This window comes from Pleurodeles waltl, chromosome 7, assembly GCF_031143425.1.
Source record: "Pleurodeles waltl isolate 20211129_DDA chromosome 7, aPleWal1.hap1.20221129, whole genome shotgun sequence".
Classification (NCBI taxonomy): domain Eukaryota; kingdom Metazoa; phylum Chordata; class Amphibia; order Caudata; family Salamandridae; genus Pleurodeles; species Pleurodeles waltl.
This window is the reverse complement of record NC_090446.1, coordinates 653,214,992-653,233,547: the sequence shown is the minus strand read 5'-3', so window position 1 is coordinate 653,233,547 and position 18,556 is coordinate 653,214,992. Positions and strand designations below refer to the sequence as shown.

General features: G+C 43.1%; 1 protein-coding gene across 2 annotated transcripts in view; it reads right to left on the bottom strand.

Annotated features, from left to right (window-relative positions):
• CPEB4 (cytoplasmic polyadenylation element binding protein 4) overlaps positions 1-18,556 on the bottom strand; it is a 281,089-nt gene that overhangs the window by 40,078 nt on the left and 222,455 nt on the right. For both annotated transcript variants that reach the window (XM_069244659.1, XM_069244660.1), the window contains one exon: positions 4,463-4,552. In XM_069244659.1, coding sequence (XP_069100760.1) covers positions 4,463-4,552 — 90 coding nt within the window. The remainder of the gene's footprint in view (positions 1-4,462; positions 4,553-18,556) is intronic.

Here is an 18,556-nt window from a genome sequence, read left to right as displayed (position 1 = left end):
ATTGTTCTGATTCTGGGCTTGCTATCTTAAGTCAGTGTAACTTGTTTTACGAGCAGGGCTGACCTGCTCATAGAGCAAACTGAAATGAATGTATAATCTAAATTCAGAATCAGAATATAAAAAACGGTGTTGCAAGGGAATGTTTGTGCTATTTTGGTAATGGGCTTTGTTTCTACAGCCAGTCTAGCTTCTGACTTTCTGCAAGAAAGCCCTGTTCATATGTGAAAAATGCATAAAAAACATAGCGAACTGTGACTGCCATGGCATAATATAAGCACCCGTGGTGAATTGGGGGAGGGATCAGGGGTCCCTGAGCCCTAAGGGACCGCCTCAGCAAAAGTGGTAGGTGGTGGGCCAGGTGGCCCCCTCAAGTTTCGTTACGCCCTTGTGTGACTGCAGGTACGATGCAAGTGTGGGCAGGGAGTGGGTTAGTGAAGGACAAAATATTCTGCAGCTACATTTTAGTCTTTTAAAACAACATTTAATTGAATTTAAATTGTTATACAGTCACCTTAACTGAACCAGCATTTATAAAGACAATAGGTCTCATCTATGAAACTATTAGCGTTAGCAATGATTTTTAGCCATGGTATACATCACTGAAAATAATGAGGTAAAAAAAGGTGCTATGACGTGGCTGTTGCGTTATTTTGTATCACACGTTAAAATGAGTGCTTGTGCCTACAAAACAAGGTGAGCATTTTTTTCTTTTTATTTACTGATTCCGGAGTAAATAAATGTTGTGCAAAATGCTCTTTTTTGATATAATGATAACGTCCTTTTTGTAAAAACCCAAACAAACAGGGAGAGTGAGTTGGGGTTGGAGAGAGCCACAGCATAGCAGCAGCCCTCTGCATACACAAAACTGTACTTTTTTGCCCCTTGAAACTGAGTACTAATGTTTTAGAGCTTCCTCTTATTTCTGCTCTATGAATTTCTATGAAAGCTATTTATGTCTGGCAATCTGAATATAACTAATAAGCAGTTGGGGGCCCAACGGAGAACATTTAAGAAATGCATTTAGAGGTCAGTATCCTGTGATATATTTTTCTCTAAGTGGATTTCACTTGACGATGGTATATGTTACTGCCCAATTTGCTGCACTACTGCACTTTTTGCAGAACTCAGCCTTCTAGAAAAGAGAAACGTTAATTAATTACCCTGTAAGCATCTGCTCGTAGAATGAAGTGCTGTATAATCACATGCTTTGCGTACTCCAGCCATCTAGTGTTGGGTCTAGATGTGTGCAAGTTATTTTTGTTCGAATATGTCTTTCGGGTCACTAGGTAGAGTGCCTCCTTCTCTTGGTAATAATGTGCATGGGTCCCGACTCCATAGTTAAGATTGTTTTCCCGCAGGCGGGTGACAATGGAGTGTAAAGTAAGTGTAAGTAAAGAGACGTCCATGTGCATGCGAAGTAAACTGCAACAGCCACAGGTGTCCGGGGAGGAGGGTGGACACGTCAATTGACAGCACCACATGCCACAAACAGATGTTTACAGGGTAAGTAATATTTTCCTTTCGAGGTATGTGCAGCTGTAAATACACATAATCTGCATAGACTGAAAGGCAGTCCGCCTCAGAAGCAGTGGCTAACCATTAGGTGTTGTGGTTGTTTGAAAAAGTGTACAAAGCTCTCCCTGACCTACATTCGCGTGTTGGTGTGCTAAAACATCCAAACAATAGTGTTTAGTGAAAGTGTGTGGTGTAGACCATATAGCTGCTTAGCATATGTCAGCTATTGGAATGTTTCCCAGGAAAGCCATGGATGCTCCTTTCTTCCTCGTAGAGTGTGTTTTAGGAGGTGTAGTTAGAGTTCTTTTGGCTTTAACATAATATGTTTGTATACAACTATCCATCTGACGATTTGGATATAGAGTTACCTTTATAAGGTGATGAAAAAAGCAAAACATAGTTGCTTAGTGTTTCTAAAAGTTTTAATTCTATCAATGTAGAACATAATAATGTGTGGGCAGTCCTCTCAGCAACTGATTCTGATTGATGGAAAAAAACTAATTTGATTGATTAAGGTGAAATTCAGAGATAACGTTTGGTATGAATTTGGGGCTGGTGTGGAGGACCACTCTATTTCTGTTAAGCTGGAAGAAAGGTTCTTCCATGGTCAAATCCAGGAACTCACTAACATGTGAAATGATAGCAATTAAAAATGTCACCATCCAAGAAACATACTGCAGGGGGCAGGAATGCAGGGGTGCGAATGGGAGGCCCATAAGACGTATAAGAACAATATTAATATTCCACGAAGGTGCAGGTGGAACCCGTGGGGGAACTACTCTTAAGCCCTTTAATCACTAGTTTTTGAATAAAGAGATGTTTTGCCTATTTTGCAGATAAGCAGCTAATGCACTGAGATGTAGCTTTGTGGAGGTGAATGCTAGCTGAGATAGTTGTAAATGAAGCAGGTAACAGACAATGTTCTGTACAGTGGCACTGTACCAGACAACCGACATTCGACCCCCGCACTGGTTACAAGGCTTAAAACCAGATTTTCTTGGTTGCGACATTGTAACCGCCGATACGCAACTGTAGCTCCCTGTGAGCCTCGAAGAAAAAACGTTACTCGGAGGCACGGAAAAAAGGGAACCGACGTCTGCACGTCGACGAGGGCTTCTTATTGCCTAGATGACGTCATACGGCGTTGCGTGGAGTCGGGCGATTGTGACGTCATCGTCGACGTGCAGAGCTAGAAGAAATTTCCGTCGAGGCTGGCGCGAGGGGAGAATTCTTTAGGTGAGGAATCCACAGGTAGGTGTATCCATTAGAAAGAAGAAATTTCCGTCGAGGCTGGCGCGAGGGGAGAATTCTTTAGGTGAGGAATCCACAGGTAGGTGTATGCATCAGAAAGGATCAATTTGTTTTGAATGTCAATAAGGAGGTAGGTTGAGGTAACCACATTTTATGCCCTCAGGAGCCAGATCGCTAGGTTGAGAGCCTTGGGATCAGGGTGGCCTGATTTCTCCATGGTTCTGAGTGAGAAGGTCCGGCCTGTTGGGGAACTTCTTGTGAGGAACTACAGAGAGGCCCATTAACGTTGTGAAACAGGGCTGACAGGACCATTTGGGAACCATCAGTAATAGCGTGAGAAATGTTTCCCTGAGGCTCCGGACCAGAAATGAAAGGTGTGGGCGCAATGTTTGGGCATTTTATGTTTTCTGCTGTTGGGAAGAGATCTATTTGAGGTAACCTCCGTCTGTGAAAGTATGGAAGGAGAACCTGGGGTTGGAGTTTCCCCCTCATTGACTTGTTGCTGCATCCTGCTGAGGAGGTCTGCAAAGTCGATGGCTGTTCCCGGAAGGTATACTGCTAATAGGTGAATATTGTGATGTAGAGCCCCTCTCAAACTTGTCTGAGACAGAAGGGATAATTGTGGAGAACCTTGCCAATCAGGTGAGGTAGGAATTCTTCTAATGCTATGTGAAAATCCTGAAGCTCCAGGTAGTTGATACGGAGACCCCTGTGCTTGGTGTCAAGTGTGCACCCATCCTGTGAGTTATTTATCCTCTGTGATAGTGAGGAGGGGAACAGGGTCGAGAAATGGCCGCCCTCGTAATAGGTTGTTAGTGTACCACCACTGCGTGATGAGTGTGGCAGTCTATCACTACTAGATCTTCTAAATGACCCTGGGACTGAGACCACTGTCGAGCGAGGCATTCCTATAAGGGACGAATGTGTTGCTGTGTATGGAGTACTAAGGCAATGCAGGAGGCCATTATATCTAGCAGACACATGAGTGTACTCACTGTGAATTGTTGATTTATCTGAAGTTGGGGCAACAGCGCCTGGAAACTCTGTATTCTTGTGGGATTGGGATAGGCTAATTCTATTTACGTGTTCAGAATACCCCTTTGACGCGGTTGAACATGCAGAGGTTGAAGGTGGGATTTTGTGACACTGATGGTGAACCTCAGCAAAAAGAAACACATCTATTGCAAACAGAGTGTGTTGCTGACACCTTTGATGAGTATTGGCTTTGACAAGTCAATCGTCCAGATACAGAAATACGTGAAATTTTTGTCTATGTAAAGTGGCTGCTACCACTGCTAGGCATTTGGTGAATACCAGAGAAGCAGTAGTCACCCTGAAAGCAAGGACTTGGAACTGATAATTTTTGCCAGCCACCACTATCCTGAAATATTTGGGATGTGCTGGGTGTATCGGTATGTGAAAACAGGCGCCCTTTAGGTGTTACTCACACTCTGACAAGCAAATCGCTGACATGAAGCATTTCACATTGCCAACAACATACATTACCTCCCCTGCACTTCAGTGGGGCACAACACATGAATAGAGGAAGGAAAAGCAACTGAAACAAAGTAGTGGCAAGAATTAAATCTAGCAATATTTCATAAATCTCCCATCAGCCATAAAAGGTGCTGCTAGCATACTGCCTGAGTTACAAAAAGTGAGATACAAAGGCTCCATGATGTAGTGAAAGCCTTACCTTTTGGAGGAAAATAGGATTTGCTTTCAGCCTTGTGCGGCCAGTCAACGATCAATGGGCCAAACCGGCGAAAACTGGCAGTGATCTCATCTGAAGTTCAAAATTTCAACAAAAACAAAGTTAGAATATTTTGTAGAGCTTCCCATGTGTAAAAGCACAAAAAATAAAATGTTCAATAATGCACAACGTTTACAAATCTTACTGAGCAGTCTGCCATACAGAAGAAATTGCAATTCTGGTTTATATGTAAGTTCACATTGTGTCAAGACAAATCCGTATCCAGATGCATTCAGCAAGGAAAACACACTATCCATATGAATTCTGACATGGTCTATGATTCCAAAAATCTTGCCAGCAATTAGTGCACAACAATTGCTGTTTTCCAATCATTAAAAACTATAGGATCTGCATACACTTTTTAATTGTTTTGGCACTATATTAATTGCTATACTACTACACCTGAAGAACGAGACATTTGCTTTTCATGGGGTCTAATGTCTAGTTAGCTGATATTGCCTGGGTAAGTCATCGAAGGAAAGAACAGTCTCCGATAAATTTTGCTGTAGTTATAGAGCATATTGCCATGGCATTTTTAACTCTACATTAGAGCCTATCTATCTAATAGCTCACACAATTCAGGGGTGGGTTCTAACGTGGTAAACTTCAGTTTGAAGAAACAGACGTGAAGGTGAGCAGTAGGGGGATGCTGAAGGGGAGGGGAGGGGTGGTGCGTGGGAACAAACATTTAATGTAATAAAAAACATAAACCACTTACCTTTCCTCACAGCCCTCCACTCCTCTCTGTCGCTGGATGCTGCAGGCACGGGCTCCCAGCCTGCCCTACCCCAATCTTGACGCTCAGAGCAGCATCAGGATTGGCTGGGAGCGCCCAGCAAGGGTGCTCCCAGGCAGACTGGGAGCCTGTGCAGGCTCTCTCCAGCCCAGCAACAGGACTCAAGTAGAGAAAACTAATCTGTTAGCATACCTACATTTTTCATTCTTCTAGGGTCAAACAATCTGCCGGTCAGCTGTAGTTGAAGAGGGCAGCGTTGTGGGAGACTAGAGGTATGTCCAATGATGTGACCACATCATAAAATAGCGAAATTAATAACAGAATGAGATTAATACAACTTCTCCTCTCTCAAACCTGAGCTGAGCCCCATCAAAAGGTTTAACTCGTGAAAGCTCTACCAACTTTCAAACTCAACTGCTCAGCTGTTACAAAAGAATAAATTAATTTTCTTCAGTAACATTCATTCTACGGATATCAGAGCTTCTGATTCCTTGTATGAATGTCATCCTTGGGCACCAGACAGATAGCTGAATCTTTTCACTGGCGCCAGATGGAACTTAACACTGATGTCCATGGAGTTTAGAAGAGACATCAGATATCCTACATACCGTGCCATTAACGTGTGTTTCAGCCTGTTTCTCTGCACCCTGCGAAGCTAAAGATGCAATAATGAGGCCAGTGAAAAACTGCAAATAGAAAGCCATTGTCTAGAGTGGCAGTCGAAAGGCAACAAGAAATATGTGGGAGCTGTGACATCCTTCATTAAGGACATTCCTAAAGATAACTAATATGTTCTTCTAGAAGGCATTCACTTTGGCAGATTCCTTGGCATATATGAAGATCTTCCCACTCAGGGGACATTATGCAAATCTTCACAGACAACATGGTTGCAAAGCTTTACTTAATCAAACAAGAGGTGCACGATCAACAACTCTTTGCAGGGCAGTAATGCTTTTCTGGCCTTCTGGCAAAATTGCAGGGGTGTATCCTAATCCAGTGGTTCCCAACCTGTGGTCCGGGGACCCATGGGGGTCCGGAAGCCTTAGAAAATTTAATAATTTCAACAGATTAGGTCCCCTGCTTTACATAATAACTGAGTGGGGGGTCCCCGCATTCCAATAATGATTCAGTGGGGGTCCCCGGGTTCCAGTATTGATGAAGTGGGGGTCCACGGAAGTAAAAAGGTTGGTAACCACTGTCCTAATCAACACTGTTAGGGTTATTGAGTGTCTGAGATTTCCCAACAAGCAACGCAGTGTACCCAACTAAAAAGAACAGAAGGCAGGCTGTGCCTTGTCTGGGATATAAGCAGTAGTTCTGCAGTATTTGTAAAATGACATTCTGTGCAGCTTTAATATATACTTGAAGTTAGACAAAAAGCACACACTAGGTAACACATCAACTACTTGAATTGGAGTCACGTTGTGCACATGATTGTGCCTGCAGTCAAGTGTAAATTGTACTGTCGTTGAAGGGCACTACGTGAGTGTACCTTGATCTGGATGTGTCTGTGAGGTGGCAAACGAGTAGCCTGTTGGATGCTTTGGGGCAGTTTTATCTACATGATGGTTCCAGCAATTATGATGCTAGTTTATGTTTGGTTCAGTGCAGCTATTTGCCTATGAATATCTTCAGACTGTAGGGCTGACCTGTACTAGAGAAGCATTAGGAGCGAAAAAGCAATCCCTATTATTTCATTTGGTCACGGCAAGATTTCATTAAATAAATAAACTGAAACTGATTAAGCTACGTTTAATTAGTGTTCAAGAAAAGTGTTCAAGAAAAGGACAACCTGATAGTTAGGGGGTGCCCAGGACCCTTGCACTCTAAGCAGAGCTGCTCCGTAACTCCTTGTCCCCCCCATGCAAAGAGCAGTACTGGTAATGTTCCACTGAGGCTAAAAGGTACACAAAGGTTTAATGTGTTGAGTGTAGAGATTTAGGCTCAACAGTGCCAGAGAGGAGCTGTAAGAGCGACATGCCAAATGGATTACAAATCCCACTCCACGCCGAGCATATAAGCCCTCAGTTCCAGCATGTTAATATGCAAAGGAGGGTCACGCCAACATTCATGTCCAGGCATATACAGCCTGATTGTGACTTTGGCGGAGGGGACTACTCAGTCCCAAATATGACGGATATCCCAACCGCCGAATTACGAGTCCATTATATCCTATGGAAGTCATAATACGGCAGGTGGAATATCCGTCACATTTGGGACGGAGTAATCCCCTCGGCCAAAGTCGTAATCAGGCCCTTAGTCCTCAGTTCAATTATGCTAATATGTAAGTGACTCTCACACCAAAATTCATGTCCTCTAGGTAGGCGCCAAAACCTATAGGGAGGCAACAGTTTTCAGTCATCTGTTGGCTGTCCTCTGGGGATGGGGAGGAGAGAAAGACTTCCTACTCACCATCTCCAAGGAGACAAGCCCACCATATAGCAGTCTGATTCAAAGTTAAAGGCAGGTGATTGGGATCCTTCAGGATCACAAAAACTGGTTCCACTGCTGCGTCAACACTGACTGCAGCCTGTGCATCCTCAGTTGTTTCTGAAGGATGCGTAATATGTAAGAAGTCAACAGGACCAACAATGAAAAGACCAACCTAGCCATCTGCGGTGTGGTAAGACGGAAAGCCAGTACCATCTGGCAGAAGTTTAGAAATCTGCTTAGTAACGGGACTGCAGTCACTGGCTGAACATCAAGGCCCTCTCCAGTTAACTCCAGGCTCTGGAGCAGGGACGATTGGTGCATTTTTAATTCAACTTTAGCTCTTCTAGAAGGATATCTGTAATTTCTAGGTGCATTTTCACCAAGTTCAGGGGAGGAGGCTTCACCATCTCACCTTCCAATTAAGTGTAAAGGTGGATCCCATGGTAGTGACGGTGAACCTCCACCACTGCCATGGCCTTCATAACTACTTTGGGGGACTAACGGCAAAAATTGGAGATGATAACCCAAGGGACTGAGTTGAAGGACCTTGGTCCCAAGTTATGACTTTGCATCGCTGACAAATGTGCACCACTCAGCCCATGACTGGGAGACTGGAATCTGCAAAACAACCTGCTCAGAGTGGTTTTGCTGCACTGGGGATAGAGGACAAGGAGGAAGTGGCCTGGTGAAAATAATGCTGTTTCTGGGTCCGTTGATGTGGAGGGCGTGCCCAGTGGGCATACCCCCAAAATTTTCAATAATGGTGGTGGAACAGTATATCCTGGGATTCCAGTCTCTATACCGAAGACACAGCATTGCTAATCTGAAAGCACTTAAGTGACCTCAACTTTTTTCCAAAGTTGTACACCGTATCAAAGGGCATGTACAACAAATGTGCTTGGTCATTCTATAAAAAGTGAGTGAATCTCGTCCAAGCCCAGCAACCTATTTCCATATTTCCACAACAGCAGCTATCGAATACAAGACTGTCTGTGGTTTGCATCAATTGTTTTTCAACATCAAAGCCATACTTACGTTGGGCATACAATTTTTTCCGCATGTGCTCCAGCCACATACTAGCAGCTAGGAGGGCTGTCTCTGATAAGGCGCAAGACCAGGGGCTGAACAATGATTCTACCATGGTTAATTCAGTGCTGCTAAGTCAAAAGTGCCTCAGACATATGTTTGCCTGAAAGTATATCAGTAAATAAATTGGACTGAATGACTTAGTGCAATTTTGAATTGGGCCTTATCTGTTGATAAAATTACCTCGCAAGAGGGCAATTTACTCTCTGGCAAGGTAGGAAGTTTGTTAGCAATCTGAAGGTCCATCATTAAAGGAGTATTTATACACAGCACCGGCAGAAGGATGTCAAGTCTCACCGTTATTTACCTACTTGGGAATATAACCATAAAATTACAAAGCATCGGAATCTGACCCGAAAAGAACTTGAAACCCATTCTTACCTCTAGTGATACTTGGTATGGTAGTGATTTCATTTTCTCTTAAGCACTCAGCAGAGCATTTGCAAGCTGTCTAGGGTATAATGTCTATCTAAGATGTCCAAGCAACTTGGATCAGCGCGGAGAACAGCATCAGAGGTTCTGCAAACTGAAGCCACCATCATTAGCAGTGGCACAATTGAGGCCAGTGATTCAGAAACAGGGATGCAGAAAGGAAGTGATGAAGTAGCTGCAGGAACAGAAGCTGGAGCAGCTGAGGAAAACTAACAGTGTTGACTTAAATTGACAGTGCGAAAGGACACATGGTAACTGAAGGAGGTGTGCTAGGAGTTTCTGGTTAAAAATACTCATTGTCATTTGAAAAGCCTCAATTCAGTTTCAGAAAATAGCCAAAGGGAGGAAAACTCAGCTGTCTGATGGGCTAATGGACTGATAACAACTTGGACGAATACAACTTTTTTCTGGACCCCCTCAGCTTTTTCTTGAGCAATGTGGATGAGAACTGGTGCTTATTTTGGTGTCTGTGGCATCACTCCAATGACCACCTCTGGGTGGAGATTTAACTAGTGTGGGGGTGGGGGGGGTTTACGACCTTTGATTCAGTTTTGCGAGACCTACTATCATTGTGAGACCCGTCATGGTCTTGAGGTGCATTACAGCACACAGACTGCAGAGCCTTTTGGTCAGGGGAGGATCCAAAATAATTTCCTGTTTTCCGTCTCCATTGGATGATATTGCTCAGTCTCATCAAGCCAGTGTAACCATGTTACTACCAAACAAATTCAAGGTCCAGTTTTGTACCCGGGGGATAAGGGTGACAGTAGGAATATGCAGAAGCAAATTTCCAGTAAAATGGTTCTATCTACCAACATTGCCCTCCGGGTAGTTTGAGATATGGCAACAACCACAAATCTTCAAAACAGAACCATCCATTTTATTGGGTTTCGTCTTGTGTCTAACATTAACTGGGGGAATTAAACCAGAATCTGAAAAAATGAGCAAAACGCACAGTTCGAAATTGTTTAGTAGGAATGGCAAGATAAAAAAATAAAAAAAAATCATTCTGCTACTTTCAACACATTACCCATGCTCTGACAGAGGAACTGGGTTAAGTTAATTCCAATCACCTGACTGTCTAGTGCTATTTAATACTACCCTCATGCTGCTTTAAAACACTACAATAGAGTAGTAGTAGAACAGGGAAGGAGAAATAAGGAACAGCAAAGGGATGACTGAACATGTTGCCAGGTCAACTGGTTGCATTATGCTTAAGTTGCTCTAAGACCATTTCAGAACACTGAGGAAAGACACAGGAGGGAACATATACTGTGCCCTAAACAATAAATTATGCAACAATCCAGGGAAACGAAAGAAACTTTAACAAAAATGCAATGGGCTGCTCTAAAGCACGAGATAACTGCATCCATCCTGTTAGATGTTCCCTTTTACCAATGCTCCCTGTCATCTTACGTTAAAATAACAATTTCAACCGACGTGTTTTTTTTTTTCAACCATGAACTCAAACTCTGAACCCTTGCTACGTTTCCATTCCAAAAACCGAATTCAAAATAAGATGACAGACTTAAACACACTTTTGCGGATGTCGTGACAAGCTGTCGAAAATGTCAGACTCGTTTGTTCCCTCTACGAGGCACGGTCACCTTTGCCTGAGCCTATAAATAGGGTGGGATTTGACCTTAACCCGACTTAATGCTTCCTGTGCGCGACTTCAGCTGAATAAGAGGACAGGAGGGTCGAGTGTGCAGATGCATTTAGCAGTAAAGCGACCGTTTATAGACTGACTGAAATATTCTCAAGAACGTTTTTTTTTTTATTTGGGGCACCCACCCCTGTCCGATTCAAAATAAAAACTACACCACTATTTTGTGCCATGGCACATAAGGGTCGGGATGGCTTCTACAGAAAGTTGACAATGTGAGCAAACGACCCCCGCCCTCAAAACCTTGGCAAGTTGGCTAGGCCAGTTCCAACCATGCATTTATTCAATATCCATCACAGGTGCACTGTCCCAGAGAACAGCAGGAGATACATCGATGATGGCTAAAGGCACACTTAAGAAATCAGAGGAAGGACCAACGATATGAGCATCGTGGCTGCGTAGAATATCCGTAAACTGTTCGGAGAGAGCAGCATAAAGAACGTATAAACGAAGACCTAAGGAACAGCCAGTCCTAGGTGTCCAATTGATGTAATTCAGAACTCGCTCTGTGAAAAATGCGCCTGTTATTTGCTGTTGCTGATCAATAATTATGTATGGTTCTTCATGAGATGTGCGTACACCCGAATGTGTCCTATACGCAGGCAGCAAGATCAATATACAAAGAAAACAGGCAGAAACGTTATTTATAAATGCTCATGGGTAAAAGTCGACTTTTATCTCTACTGAACAGTGGATCGTTTCCCTCTTGTTTCTCCTTGTTAACTTGCTTGCTTAGTTGCCCATAACTCTGTGATGTTACGTCATGTCAGTCACAATGCAAAGAGTCCCATGAGGACAAACCACATCTCTGAATGATAAATCTACCTCTGTAGCAGTGATTGTTGGAATTTGAATTGGGTAGACTACATCCCTCCAAGTCATTATGGACAGTTGCCCATCCAGGACATTTGTGCGATAGCCTAACTGTAGGAAATCCGCATTTCTGCGTTGCGGCCACCACGGATATTTCACCTTTTGCAGGACCAATATTTTTGCTGGCTTTAGAACTCTGTGCACTTTATCTCTGCTCACCAAGAGTAAAAGTACTTGCGCTCCCCCTTTAAAACGGGTCGAACTAGCTTATTCACAACTGACACATTTAACTTGCATATAACTCCCTAGTATACAGTGTAGAAAGAGCACAGTGGGCCCGGACGCTACTTGCCCGTAGTGGACTGCAACACCCAACATGCCATCCACTATATTGACAGTGAAAACATGACTTCAAGCCTACCATGTGTAGCCTGGCTGTTGTACTATAAAACTGCAGTGCAGCTTGTTCAGATAGCCCTCTAACAGGTAAAAATATCACTTTTAAATATTAGTATGTCACCCTAATGTAGGCCATTTAGGCCACAAGGCAAGATGCATTGTACTTAAAAGTGGGGCCTGTAGAAAATTAATGTTAGCATGTCCCAACAGTAACAAGGGCCAAAGTGCTATTATCTCTGTGGCAAGCCTCACGTATGTGTAAATCAGAGTACAGATCAAAATACTAATACTGTATCTGGGAAATGGGCCTAGCAAAACAAATAACTAAAACAACTATTTTAAATAGCTATTGAACATCCAATTTAATAGTGAAGTCTAATCTTGAATACATATTTAGGAAACTTAACTTTCAGAAAGTTACCCTTTACCTGCCTGAACTATCAGAAGGCTAATTAGCATAATCCTCTGTTAGCTCTCAGTCAATTCAGAGAGCTATGTGTGGGCTCAGCCCTTCTAGGTGTTGAATGCCTTACAGGAACAAACAACAGACTGGCTAAAACGGGCAGATATGATTCCCCTGGACTCCACAGAATATGCAGTGTGGGTACTCTGGGCCTCCTTTTCAAAGCACGGTGTCAATGTCTGCTTGGCAGGTCTGCTGTGTCACATGTAACTCTTGGGGCAAACTTAAAAGGGAGAGAACAGGATGCCAAGGCAATTCTTGAGGATCCCCTGTAAGGTTGCTGAAGAACTCTGCTTATCCTACCAGACTTCTGTATTCGGAATTGTTGTGGGTAAGGTATCTGCTTCAAACTGGATTTACATGCTTGATGCGGGGGGGACATTGGAATTACAATAGTACACTCGCCACACACACACAGCTAGTCCTCAAAGCCAAGTTTGGTATGGTTGAAGACTTTCACCATCTTGAAAATGCCCTGACCCATGGCATTATGAGCCTGTTTGCAATAGGGCAAGCAGGAACTAGTGAATACTTTGGTTAGGCTATGCCTACGAGTCACCCACTAGCAGGCATAAATGTGGCACCTTCAGGCATCCACTTCAGAACCCTTTCTGGACCTGCGACAGATCAGAAGAGGGCTGGGCATGCTCCCTCTCATACCCAGTACAAAGAAGTGGACTCTAGGGGTCGGTTGGTTGACCTGTGTTGTTACAGGTAGACAAGCAGCTGAAAGACTCCTTTTCCTGAAAATACCTAGCAGACCAGTGGCAACTAAACCTGAACTGCACCCTGCTGCTGGCCTCTGCTTGACAGTCTCCAAGTGCCTTGCCTGAGGAGCTTTAGAAGTGCACTCATGTGGTGGACTGGGGCCTAAAAGTCAGAAGGTAAAACCTTTGACCAGGATGAATCTGGTTGGTTTATTCAAACCATGCTCCATCAAGGTCAGCCATAATTTGTGCCTAGGTCCAGGTTTACAGTGACCACTGACCATCATAAGTGCTTTGTGCTTTTTGGCATATTTCTACTTAAAACTTTAAAAATTCATATCTCTGCTTCACCTTACTGGAATTTGTCATTTTGTTTATTAAATATAACTATTTATCTGATTAGGTTTTCGATTTTTATTGTTTGAAATGTTAGCTTTATTGTAGTTTTGGAACTCAAATACTTCACAGGAAAAAAGGAACAGCACTAAAGAAATATATTTTAGGTCTAGAACAAAGCATTTTAAAATTCTGAATCACTGACAGCAGCAGAACAATTGATTTCCAATCAAGACAACACCTGCCAGAGCAATGGAGAATAGGACAAAGTCACATAAATGAACCGACAACCATGCACCAACTGAATTTCTGTGACAGCACATTCTGCCCAGCACAACATCTTTCATTGCCATACATGAGAGAGGCAAAAATCCAGATCACTTGGTCCCTTTAGAAAGATTATGGTAATATTGTGTACCAGGAACATTAGTGGCTGTAGAAGTTAGTATATTTGAATGTTATACTGACACGTTTATTGCATGGGTCTATTTCAGATCACCTGTTCGTAAGGTTACCTGCTGTGCCGGTATAGGCATTTTGCAGAAGACCGAAGGAACTTCACCAACACTGGTGTGACTTACTTAGTGGGCATCAATCAGTGATGTCACTTTTGCATCATTATACTTCTTCTATGATAACCAAGCAGAGCCCAGATCTAAGTACATGAGAAGAAAAGCATTACAGACGAATTAGTAGCCACATAGATGGCAGGGTGGTGCGGAACCTGCAGGGATTTGAAGTATTCATTAGAAAAGGAGTGTTTGAAGGCAACCTGTTCTAATAAATTTTCCTCCCCACATATAAAACTCACCAGGACTGATTCCCCTAGAAGTAGTCACAAAGAAGTACAGGGATATATGAGGACTAGAGAAGCATTCATACAGACCAGAAAATACTGCAGACCACCCTACTTAATCAAGTCTCATTCCATGCATCAGAATCCAGATAGTGGTGTCTTGTGAACAAGTAAAATAAGACCAAGTTGGTGATCATCGGAAAAAATAGGATTGTAAGAAAATACCCTGTTGAGAAGAAGTAAAATACTATACGTTTTTCGACTCTAATGACAAATTCACAATTTTCGGACACAGGGAAAAGCCCGATTCATTTTGTAGCCATCTATAGAACAGTGTGAGGCACTGAAAAGGTTCCAGAATGAAAATGTCACTTACCCAGTGTACATCTGTTCGTGGCATCAGTCGCAGTAGATTCGCATGTTCTGCAATAGCTCGCCATCTGGTGTTGGGCCGGAGTGTTACAAGTTGTTTTTCTTCGAAGAAGTCTTTCGAGTCACGGGACCGAGTGACTCCTCCTTTTGTCTCCATTGCGCATGGGCGTCGACTCCATCCTCGATTGTTTTTCCCCGCAGAGGGTGAGGTAGGAGTTGAATTGTAGTAATAGTGCCCATGCAATGGAGTGACTAAGTATGCACTTATTTAAGGTTGAGATGATACATATATAAATAATTGAAGGTAACTTCCAAACTGCTACAGGCTCCCGGGGAGGCGGGTGGGCACATGCGAATCTACTGCGACTGATGCCACGAACAGATGTACACTGGGTAAGTGACATTTTCAGTTCGATGGCATCTGTCGCTGTAGATACGCATGTTCTGCAATAGACTAGTAAGCAGTTATTTCCCCAAAAGCGGTGGATCAGCCTGTAGGAGTGGAAGTAGTCTGAAATAATGTCCTTAGTACAGCTTGACCTACTGTGGCTTGTTGTGCGGATAACACGTCTACACAGTAGTGCTTGGTGAATGTGTGAGGCGTAGACCATGTGGCTGCCTTACATATTTCTTGCATTGGGATGTTTCCTAGAAAGGCCATGGTAGCACCTTTTTTTCTGGTTGAGTGTGCCCTTGGTGTAATGGGCAGCTGTCGTTTAGCTTTAAGGTAGCAGATTTGGATGCATTTAACTATCCATCTGGCTATACCTTGTTTTGAAATTGGGTTTCCTGCATGAGGTTTTTGAAATGCAATAAAGAGTTGTTTAGTCTTTCTGATGTTCTTTGTTCTGTCAATGTAATACATTAATGCTCTTTTGACATCTAATGTATGTAGTGCCCTTTCAGCTACGGTATCTGGCTGTGGAAAGAACACCGGAAGTTCCACTGTTTGATTTAGATGGAACGGTGAAATAACCTTTGGCAAAAATTTAGGATTGGTCCTTAGGACGACTTTATTTTTGTGTAGTTGTATAAAAGGTTCCTGTATAGTAAACGCCTGAATCTCGCTTACTCTTCTCAGGGAAGTAATGGCGATGAGAAATGCCACCTTCCAGGTTAGGAACTGTATGTCGCAGGAGTGCATGGGTTCAAAAGGTGGACCCATAAGTCTAGTTAGGACAACATTTAGGTTCCATGAAGGAACAGGTAGTGTTCTTGGTGGTATAATTCTCCTAAGGCCCTCCATGAATGCTTTAATGACTGGTATTTTATATAGGGAAGTTGAATAGGTAGTCTGCAGGTATGCAGATATTGCTGCAAGGTGAATCTTAATGGAAGAGAAAGCTAGGTTAGATTTTTGTAAGTGAAGCAAGTAACCCACTACATGTTCTGGAGTTGTGTGTAATGGTTGTATTTGATTAATATGGCAGTAGCAAACAAACCTCTTCCATTTACTTGCATAGCAGTGCCTGGTGGATGGCCTTCTTGCTTGTTTTATGACTTCCATACATTCTTGGGTAAGTTGTAAGTGCCCGAATTCTAGGATTTCAGGAGCCAGATTGCTAGATTCAGCGATGCTGGATCTGGGTGTCTGATCTTTTGGTTGTGCTGTGTCAACAGATCTGGCCTGTTGGGCAATTTGATGCAGGGTACCACTGATAGGTCTAGCAGCGTTGTGTACCAGGGTTGCCTTGCCCAAGTTGGTGCTATCAATATGAGTTTGAGTTTGCTTTGACTGAGTTTGTTTACCAGGTAAGGAAGGAGAGGGAGAGGAGGAAAAGCGTAAGCAAATATCCCTGACCAGTTCATCCATAGGGCATTGCCTTGGGATTGTTTGTGTGGGTATCTGGATGCGAAGTTTTGGCATTTTGCGTTCTCCCTTGTCGCAAACAAGTCTATCTGAGGTGTTCCCCAGAGTTTGAAATAAGTGTTCAGTATTTGGGGGTGAATTTCCCATTCGTGGACCTGTTGGTGATCTCGAGAGAGATTGTCTGCGAGTTGATTTTGTATCCCTGGTATAAACTGTGCAATTAGGCGAATTTGGTTGTGAATTGCCCAATGCCAAATTTTTTGTGCTAACATGCTTAACTGCGTGGAGTGCGTCCCTCCCTGCTTGTTTAGATAATACATTGTTGTCATGTTGTCTGTTTTGACGAGAATGTATTTGTGAACTATTATTGGTTGGAAAGCTTTTAGTGCTTGAAAAACTGCAAGAAGTTCTAGGTGATTGATATGCAGTTTTGTTTGATGTACGTTCCATTGTCCTTGTATGCTGTGTTGATCGAGGTGTGCTCCCCACCCTGTCATGGAAGCATCTGTTGTTATTACGTATTGTGGCACTGGGTCTTGAAAAGGCCGCCCCTTGTTTAAATTTATGTTGTTCCACCACAGAAGCGAGAGGTAAGTTTGGCGGTCTATTAACACCAGATCTAGAAGGTGACCCTGTGCTTGAGACCACTGTGATGCTAGGCATTGTTGTAAGGGCCTCATGTGCAGTCTTGCGTTTGGGACAATGGCTATGCATGATGACATCATGCCTAGGAGTTGTAATACCATCTTTGTTTGTATCTTTTGTGTTGGATACATGCGTTGTATGATGGTGTTGAAATTTTGAATTCTTTGTGGACTTGGAGTGGCTACTCCCTTTGATGTGTCTATTATGGCTCCCAGGTATTGTTGTACCTTGCGTGGCCGAATCTTGGATTTTGTGAAATTGACGGTGAACCCTAGTTTGAAGAGGGTTTGTATGATATGATTTGTGTGATTTGAGCACTCTATTAACGAATGGGCCTTGATTAGCCAGTCGTCTAGATATGGGAACACATGTATTTGCTGCCTTCTGATGTGTGCAGCGACTACCGCTAGACATTTGGTAAAGACTCTTGGTGCGGTTGTTAATCCGAAAGGCAGTACCTTGAATTGGTAATGTATTCCTTTGAATACAAACCTTAGGTATTTCCTGTGCGATGGGTGAATTGGTATATGGAAATAAGCATCCTTGAGGTCTAAAGTTGCCATGTAGTCGTGCAGCTTTAGCAATGGCAATACTTCTTGTAGTGTGACCATGTGGAAGTGGTCTGATTTGATGAAAGTGTTGACTACTCTGAGGTCTAGGATTGGTCTCAGTGTTTTGTCCTTCTTTGGTATCAGAAAGTACAGTGAGTAAACTCCTGTGTTTATTTGTGTGTTTGGCACTAATTCGATTGCATTCTTTTGCAATAGTGCCTGCACTTCTATCTCTAGGAGATTGGAATGGTGTGTTGTTAAATTTTGTGCTTTTGGTGGTATGTTTGGAGGGAACTGTAGAAATTCTATGCAGTAACCATGTTGGATAATTGCTAGAACCCAAGTGTCTGTAGTGATTTTCTCCCATGCTCTGTAATAATGACCTATTCGTCCCCCCACTGGTGTTGTGTGGAGGGGGTGAGTGACATGTGAGTCACTGTTTAGTAGTAGGGGTTTTGGGGCTTTGGAATCTTCCTCTATTTCTAGGGAATTGCCCTCCTCTATATTGTCCACGAAAACCTCCTCTATACTGTCCTTGGTAACTGGACGGTGTGGCTTGTGAGGTGCTGGCTTGTGTGCTTTGACCCCGAAACCCCCCTCGAAAGGGCGGTTTACGGAATGAGCTGTAATTCCCTCTGCTCTGCGGGGAGTAGAGTGCGCCCATGGCTTTGGCAGTGTCCGTATCTTTTTTGAGTTTCTCAATCGCTGTGTCCACTTCTGGACCGAACAGTTCTTTTTCATTAAAAGGCATATTGAGAACTGCTTGTTGAATCTCTGGTTTAAATCCAGACG